Source organism: Brachypodium distachyon, chromosome 3 (genome assembly GCF_000005505.3).
Source record: "Brachypodium distachyon strain Bd21 chromosome 3, Brachypodium_distachyon_v3.0, whole genome shotgun sequence".
NCBI lineage: Eukaryota > Viridiplantae > Streptophyta > Magnoliopsida > Poales > Poaceae > Brachypodium > Brachypodium distachyon.
Genome location: NC_016133.3, coordinates 36,871,516 through 36,880,273, shown reverse-complemented (window position 1 = coordinate 36,880,273; position 8,758 = coordinate 36,871,516). Strand labels below are relative to the sequence as shown.

The 8,758-nt window shown below is 41.7% G+C and overlaps 1 protein-coding gene across 3 annotated transcripts; it reads left to right on the top strand.

The window, feature by feature from the left end:
- Positions 1–3,949: 3,949 nt before the first annotated feature.
- LOC100846223 (sulfite exporter TauE/SafE family protein 3) lies at positions 3,950–8,701 on the top strand. 3 transcript variants are annotated; one of them, XM_010236777.3, is made up of 13 exons: positions 3,952–4,349; positions 4,421–4,627; positions 5,038–5,197; positions 5,853–6,053; positions 6,143–6,207; positions 6,287–6,314; positions 6,393–6,469; positions 6,565–6,651; positions 7,008–7,058; positions 7,331–7,552; positions 7,706–7,799; positions 7,874–8,014; positions 8,098–8,701. In XM_010236777.3, exons 2-13 carry the CDS (start codon positions 4,433–4,435, stop codon positions 8,181–8,183), a joined length of 1,407 nt encoding a protein of 468 aa, XP_010235079.1. In that variant the 5' UTR covers positions 3,952–4,349; positions 4,421–4,432; the 3' UTR covers positions 8,184–8,701. The 3 variants fall into 3 exon arrangements, with proteins under 3 accessions (XP_024316981.1, XP_010235079.1, XP_024316980.1); XM_024461212.1 differs by having other exon boundaries at positions 3,953–4,349; positions 4,441–4,627; XM_024461213.1 differs by lacking the exon at positions 7,008–7,058 and having other exon boundaries at positions 3,950–4,349.
- The last annotated feature ends 57 nt before the right edge of the window (positions 8,702–8,758 follow it).

Here is an 8,758-nt window from a genome sequence, read left to right as displayed (position 1 = left end):
AGAGTTAGTATTAGGGAGTTAGTACTTAACTAAGTAGTGCTAGCTTAGTTTGAATCAGTATAGGATTCTAGTCCGTGTAGGAGTTTGCATGGAACTCTCTAGTCCGTGTAGGAGTTTGCATGAAACTCTCTAGTCCGTGTAGGTTTGTAGTTAGAAGAGGATGTGTATATATACACATCGATGGCTGCAGGTTGTAAGATCGAACTTGTACCGTGGGATTTGAGAAGAAATAAAGAGATTAATAGAGGGCACGATACGTGCCCTTGGTCAAATAATTGTGTGATCGTTTCTGTTTGTGCGTCTTCATGTGATTGATCTTTGGGCAAACCCAACAGTGTAACAAAATCCTATCCATCAACTACATCTTAGATTAGTTGTGCCAATTCTAGAGGCGCTTGTCCACCGTCATCAGGACGGCATTATGAGTATATGTACTTACCGACTTGCTGGATGCCATAATTTCATTTTGTACTAAAAACAGGTTGTGTTCTTGGTGAAATAATTCCGTACGAATATGCTTGTGTAGCATCCAAATTTCTAAAATCCGATACGTACTTGTTATCTATGCTGGGTTAGTTAGGCATTACAATTCTAAGGAATAGGTCAAGTTCCTGTAACCTTGTAGCCTGACGACGTCGCCCCGTCGATTATGCTGATATCTCGCCATAACCCATGCATATCCATCCACGAGCTGGCAATGTGCATTCGCTCCCCTTGGGCCAGATCAACTCGTCGCGGCGGCGGCAAGACAACACAGCAACATACTCCCTCCGATACTAAATTCTTGTCGTGCTATTAATTCAAATTTATATTAAAATCATGAAAAAAAAATTAGTATCGGAGGATGTACATACACATGCACAGACATCGACCGTCAATACTCGCTAGAGCCCGAGATCCAGATCGCCGTGGTCTGGTCCTCTGCAACTTGTTCATTTCCACCAATGCCATCTACTGTACTTTTTTAGTTTTGAATTGGAATACCCTTCCATCGGTTCACCATTAATTTGGATCTACCTACCATAGCGCGTGTTTCTTTTGCAGATAATTAATGGAAAAATTGATTGGGATAAGTTTTTTTTAGAACAATTGACTGGGATAACTATAAGAGGTATTTTATGGATGTTGCTCCTGCGCGAACCCGCCAATGTCCGCAGCCCTGTCAGGACCTGATCTTCAGTTCAACTGTCACTTTCTTCAGTTAAGGATCAACAGCTAAGGCTCTAAGGACTGAAACGTTATCTTCAATCGTCGACCGTCCGATGGCCATCGTACGGTCCAGATTCAATCACTGAAGCTGTCATCTTTTGCCAGTTCATCTCCTTTTCACCTGCTCCTTGGCTATATCTCTGGATCGAGCATTCCCCTCTATTGTGAACCCTAGCCGCCATAGATCTACAATACCAATAACACTACAAAATCCCCAAAATACCAAAAATAGTATCACGTGTGATTTCTGTTATTGTTGTTTTGGATTCTATCTCAGGTCCTGACACAGCCAGCAGCGCGGCCCAGTCTTGATATTGTGGGTTAACGATCTAGTATTTGTCATTGTGACATCCTCCGCTCTAGCTCCGCCACGTACTGTTCACCACGGTAATCTGTCTGACTTAGCGAAGCCCTCATACTTTCCTGGTACCTCGCACGCCTAGCTAGTGCCTACATGCATGATCTAATGCTAACATGGAAAAAGAAAAACGAAAACACATTTCCTGGCAGTGACTCGACCCCACTGCTCTTGCCTTGTGCTCACTCTTGCTGGCCTGGTTAACTCAATTTTCTGAAACTAGCCTCTTCGGCCATGCATATATGGTTGCAGGTGTTCATGTATGCATGGGTACAATGATGCGTAGTTGTTTCCTTCTACATATATACATGCAACACAGAGACATGCGTATGTTGCTTCGTGATACCTATAACGCTTTTGCTATTGATAAGTCGCATGTTTTTTAGTTAAAGCTCATTTCTTAAAAAATCAGGCAACTTTGAAATAGCCACACCTATCTATAATTTGGGATTTTGTACAAAGTTAGTACAAACTTAAGGGTCTAAATGAAAAGTTGCGAATGTTCATCTTAGGCCACACAACTTTGAGCCCACGACTCATATTAGGGTTTGCATCTTTTCACCCAGGGTTGGTTTTCATGGGATATATACTTTCTCGTCTTGTATGTACGTTGCTCCGTGGCGAACGTCGCCAGGTAGTCCTTCCGAGCGGCGGGTAGCCAGCAGCTAGCGAGCCTCCCGCGTGAACTAGCCAACGCCCGCAGCACCCAACGCGCGGCCCAATCTCCGCAGCGTAGCGCAGACACTTAAAATTGTAAGCCTCAATCACATGCTTCAGTTTAATCTTTTTTCTTCTTTTAACGGATGGAACTAACTACCGCAAGGCGTGGCCCGTTAGCATTAGGCAGCGGAAGCTGAGACTAAACAACATGGAATTAGCAACTAGATAATACACCACATGACAGATAATAGTGCACGACATATCACTATGACCGAGTAACATGGTGACTATGATCAAACAACATGCTAACTATGTAGCACAACATGGTAAATAGGTAACACATAGCATGTCCACTAAGTAGTAGACTCTTCATGATAACAAAGGTTTTAAATAGCGGATATATAGCGGGTTTGGTTGTGGACTGGCCACGTTGTGCATACCGGATTGCGGGTGCTATGTCCACATATTGGATTTACAATAGCACTAATAAATTTAAGATTATTGTGTAGGCCATTAACAACAAAAGTGCTACTCCTATTTAATTTGAAACATCATCACTTATATATATGCCGATAGGGCGACGACAGAACCTCTTGGCAACATCATCATGGCGGTTGAATGTAGTGATGAATGTGCTACTGTTTGTAATATAAATGTACGTACTATTTGTCATTGTGACGATCTCCTCGCTAGCTCAGCCACCGGCGATCATGGCGGTAATCCATCTGCCTTAGGGAAGACATCATACTTTCCTGCTACCTCGCACGCCTAGTGCCTACTTATCTCTAATGATAACATGGAAAAAGAAAAAATGAAAACACATTTCCTGTGACCCAACTCCACTGCTCTTGCCTTGTGCTTAGTGCTCACTTGTGCTAGCCTGCTTAACTAACTTTTCTGAAACTAGCCTCTTCGGCCATGCATGCATGCATGCATGCATGCATGCATACATACATACATATGTTGCTTTGTGATATCTATAATTAAGATGGGAAGCAACTAACTATTGTGGGTGGCCAGCTGAACAGAAGAGGACGATCGAGTTGGTGAGCCGCGTTCTTTGAAGTAGAGTAATGGAGTAGTCACTGCTGGCTCGTCCGGTTGGTACTTCTATCTGATTATATTGATCTCGCCATAATCCCATGCACCCTCCAGGAGCAACATCCATTCGCTCTCCTCTGGGAAAAAATCACTGGGATAAATAACACCTTATTTGGATGTATCAGGGGCATATGTGCTAGTTCGTAACTTGTACTACTGCACAGATGGAGGCACATCAATTAACTACAGCCAGCAAGCAGCGTAGCAATTAGCTACAGCACAGCAAAGCAGCAAGGAAATAATTTTCCCAACCAAAAATAATGTTGCAGCTTACTCCTTCTGTCTAGAATCTAGACACAGAGGAATTTGACAAAATGCCGCACACTTACTTATATATCTTTCTTCCATCCAACACACATATTTGATCATCTTCCAGAAAAATTGAGTTCAAAATTTGATTAAAAAACTTATCCAGTAAATAGCTGTGGGGTTTTCCAGTAGCCAGAACCTTGGGTTACACCGTTGATCAACTGTCCTGTGACTTTTAATTAGCTTTCTTGTTAGGTGCGATGTGCGATTGGTCTGACAACACAAACACGAGGATTTAGAAATCGACACACGTTATGCTGCAATAAATTGATAAGATCATTTCCAGATCGAGCAGACGTAGACAGCACAGGGATACTGAGAAAAACAATCAAGAGTTGAATGTAATGATTAGTTCGTGTGGTTAATTCTCAAATGTGCCCCTCCTCTTGACTTTCCCTTGCTACAACACGTCGACAATCATCTCCGCCCGTCTTCTCCATTATACCCACCATCGAATTAGCTCATCCCAAATTCCAATCCCAGCATTTTCTTCCCCGGTTCTTCAGTCTACCTACAACACCCAAATCGCACTCAAAACCCAAATTTTCCCAATCCCAGCATTTTCTTCCCCGGTTCTTCAGTCTCCCCACAACACCCAAATCGCATTCAAAACCGCTATGCCGTCCTGCTCCCCACACACGCGTAGAAATTGAGAAAAACCATCCAACTCCATCGCGATCTCTAGCTGTCCACGGCCCAAAAGAGCAGCAAGGTGCTGAATTTGTTGCCTTTTTTTTCTGGCTGTTGTTGCGTGCAAATAGCTCAAGAATTGATAAAGTTCAGGTTTCGATCGAAATGGGAAGGCAATGGCACGCCGTCGCGGCGCTATGCATATCCTGCACCGTCATGGCCGCCGCCGTCGGTGCCGACAGGGGGCGCTTGTTCGCCAGCACCGCGGCGGCGCCGGAGCCGGAGGATGTGAGCTTCCTGCGCAAGGTGGCCAGCTACATGTGGCAGAAGGACGGAACCACGTACCACCACGTGTGGCCGGTAATGATAGGAAACCTCTGCTGTGTTAATTACAGTAATTTGGAGCTGGATTTCAGGGGAGTATACCTTGTAAAGCTTGATTACTCTGGTTTTCAGGCGAGCTAATTAACACAGTTTTTTGACGGAATTTTAAAAGAAATTTTGACGGAATTAATTAGCACAGTTTTCTCAGGCATGTCCTAGAATTTGTGGCAAAAAGCACATTGCACCAAATAAAGCTTGATTAACTCTGGTTTTCAGGGCAGTTACCCTTTGTACCCGTAGGCATGTTAGAATTGAGTTCATTTTTGTGGTCATATGACCCATTCTGCAGTCTGCACTTCTGTTTTGACGCATGAGTAGCTATTTATTGATGGTAAATTGTGTTCTTAATTTGGTAAATTTTATCGGCTTCTCTTGTATGTACGTAGCCCATGAAGTTTGGATGGAAAATTGTGTTGGGGTCATTCTTCGGGTTCATCGGAGGAGCGTTCGGCAGCATTGGAGGGGTGGGTGGAGGTGGGATCTTTGTGCCCATGTTGACATTGATCATTGGCTTTGATCCCAAGTCCGCGGCGGCCATGTCAAAATGTAAGGTTTATATTTCAATTCATTTTACTTACTAGATCTTTCTTTTCCTCATCTTTCAAAAGAGATGTGTTCTAGCTTGTTCTTGATCATTAGTCGATTTATATTATTTTGAGACAAAGCCCTACACTTATTCTGCACATTATGACAGTATGTACTCCACTACGTAGCATGTAATGATGAACGGCTTTTTAATGCCCTGCCTGTCCTTTGCTGTACCGTACTACTCCCTGCTAACAACTTTCAGAATGGGTATCCTCAGGTGCTGCCTAGTTCGACCTTTTAAAAACTGGCTGTGACTTCATTTTTTTAAGGCTCCATTGTTGGTTAACTATTTTCTGGGGAAATTGAAATATATAGGTGTAGAAGGGAAAATATTTCAATATCTAAACATGGGCGTACAGCTCATGCAGTAGGGTCTAAAATTATGAGAATACAAGTGCTGTTCTATATTCAGTCAACACTTGCAACCAAGTAGAAGCATTCCATAATTTTAAGTGCAAAGATACATCTAAAATGTATCCCAAATCCCATTGATTAAACATGGTTTTTCTCTTATCATTTCGCATAACGAAAAAAATCGAAAACATAAAAAAATTTCAAAAAGATTCCATGGTTGGTATTGTGAATTGAGTTTGGTTTTTTCTCGCTGCCACAGGTATGATCATGGGAGCTGCTGTGTCAACCGTTTACTGTAACCTAAAGCTGAAGCACCCTACCTTGGACATGCCAGTGATAGACTATGATCTGGTCCTGCTCATACAGCCCATGCTCATGCTGGGGGTCAGCATTGGGGTTATTTGCAATGTTATATTCCCCAACTGGCTTGTCACCGTCCTCTTGATCATCCTGTTCCTAGGTGCTCCGACATGTCCTTGAAACTGCGATATCGGTGGTTTAACCTTACCCGTAGCTAACTTCAGAATGCATTTCCAAATTCAATTCCAGTTACTTCGACTAAAGCTTTTCTAAAGGGTGTTGAAACATGGAAGAAAGAGACAATAATAATAAAGGTAATCTTTTTTTCTTACCTTTTTTCGTCACAATTTTATTTGACATTGACAGTCTCTTGATTTTGGTTACTCATTCCAGGAGGCAGAAAAAAGATCAGAGCAAATAAGTAACAACAATAAACCCTACTACTCATTCAAAAAAATGCAGAAAATGTTTCTCTTATATAGTTTTCTTGATCAAGCAGGCGAAGAAACGGAATATACACCGCTGCCTACAGGACCTGATTCCCCAGCTGAGACAATAACTCCATCAGATGAAGCGGTAGACTGAAATCATGAACATTACTAAATTACGTGGCCTTAGTAGCAACCATCTTAAGGACTATGTATAAGACTAGAGATCGCCTGATGCTGTAGGTATCCATTTGGAAAAACGTTCATTGGAAGGAGTTTGGCCTTCTGGTCTTTGTTTGGGTAGCATTCCTTGCTCTTCAGGTTACAAAGGTGAGAAACTCAATTGCAATTTAGAAGTGTGACATGAATTCCAGGATAATTATCCAATATTTTTATTTTTCAGTTATTAGTTGCTTTGTTTATATGTCAATTTCCATCCAATTATTCCTTTTGACAATATGTAGCTGTATACTTGTGTGTTCAGTTTTACCTGTCTTATCCATATTAGTATTGAATAAGGTAAGTCAAGCTGCAAAGGAAGATGCTGTAAAAGCGAAAAAATTCTATATGCATTCAACTCGATCATACTGACAAAAAATTCATAGGAGTATTGTATATGGAATTACATCAGGATAAATAGTATTTTTGACAGTAACATCTTTATGTTTATTCCTTCGTGTCTCCAGAACTACATAGCAACTTGCTCAACGTGGTACTGGGTTTTGAACTTACTACAGGTACTTTACTGCCTTGCCTCACCTTATTATTCAACAATACAAATACAGCGAATTTAAGATGGTTCCGGGAATAAGGAGAACTTCATGCAACTGACTGTGTAATCTGCCTGAGCATGTCTTATCCCAAATCTATTTATCTGCATTTCTCTTGCAACAGAAACATACATATTTTTTTCCATGTATGATCATCCGAATTGAGATATGGTTTAACCATTACCGTCAAAGTGTGTTTGAAAGTAACATAGTTTCTTTACATGTTGGATTATACTCAGATCCCAGTGTCTGTTGGTGTTGCCATGTACGAAGCTGTAGGTTTGCTGCAGGGAAAGAGGGTGATTTCATCAAAGGCAAATGATCAGACCAGCCTAAAAGTTCATCAGTTACTGCTATATTGCTTCTTGGGCCTCATGGCTGGTGTCGTTGCCGGTCTGCTTGGTGTCGGTGGTGGCTCCATCATGGGGCCTCTCTTCTTGGAGCTAGGTGTCCCTCCGCAGGTAAAATATTTGCTTGTTCATCTTTGTGCTTCAATCATGGTGTCTCCCTCTTTTAAATCAGCAACAATTTGTGGGCATTGTAATTTTCATTTATTTTGTTTATCGTTTACTTGTAACATATTCTATATTTCTTGCATTCCCTTAAAATAACAGGTCTCAAGTGCTACAGCCACCTTTGCAATGATGTTCTCATCTTCCATGTCCGTCGTAGAATACTTCCTCTTGAACCGGTTCCCTGTACCATATGGTACCGCCCCTCTTTCTCTGTTCCTCCCATGATAAACATGTCTTGGTCATTTTTTCTGTCTGAAACTTTTGCAGCTCTCTTCTTCACCGTTCTGGCATTTTTTGCTGCGATTGTTGGCCAGCGAGTTGTAAGGAAGCTGATCGGTTTGTTAGGACGGGCATCGCTTATCGTCTTCATATTGTCCATGATGATCTTCGTCAGTGCGTTTTCTCTAGGTATTGGTTTTCCCTCCCTCCTGTCACTGCAAAACATCTGGGGCACATAGTTTTGAACCCGACACAAGCTCTGAAATCTGCAGGCGGAGTGGGCATCTCCAACATGATTCACAAGATCACCCGACACGAGTACATGGGATTCGAGAACATCTGCAAATATGATGCCTGAAAAGCTGCGGCAGCTAGCAGGCATGCAAGATCAAGAACAGCATGATGTATTGTGCAGTTTCAGTGGATGGAACACTGTGATGTAAATTTGCAGATCTCAGGTTGGACCATAAGGGTTGGCGATCAGAATTCCATCCTGTAGTTCAACATAGTATTTTTCCCTTCAATGGAATGTCGCTCTAGAATTTGCCCTTCTCATTGTTGTTCTAGTTCTTCCATCGTCTTTCAAATATCCGACTGTTTTGTTTCAAATTCACTCTCCCCACACTTGATATTACAGTTTTGCCCCTCCCCTCTAATTCCTTGCTTCCACGCTTCATAAAACATACCTACAAGGCTCGTGTTCTTGTAGTTTATTCAATAGATGCTGGAGTGTTTATTAAGTCCGGCTGTAGATTGTTCTATATATGATGTGTGAGATATACTCTGTTACTTGTAGATGGATGGACATATTGTTGTATGAAACAAAAATAGTGATTATCTTTATAGATTTATGTTTGTTCTGACTTCTTTAACAAATTATATAGTTTGCTTTTTTCTTCCAGATGATTACTCATGTTACCTGTTGAGAATACA

What these genes read in the sequence shown, in the direction of transcription:
- LOC100846223 (XM_010236777.3), top strand. Translation starts at nt 4,433, where the DNA reads ATGGGAAGGCAATGGCACGCCGTCGCGGCGCTATGCATATCCTGCACC. An exon ending in AAAAAGATCAGAGCAAATAA is followed by an intron (nt 6,315 to 6,392) that starts GTAACAACAATA and finishes TTGATCAAGCAG; the next exon opens with GCGAAGAAACGGAATATACA. An exon ending in CGTCAGTGCGTTTTCTCTAG is followed by an intron (nt 8,015 to 8,097) that starts GTATTGGTTTTC and finishes TGAAATCTGCAG; the next exon opens with GCGGAGTGGGCATCTCCAAC.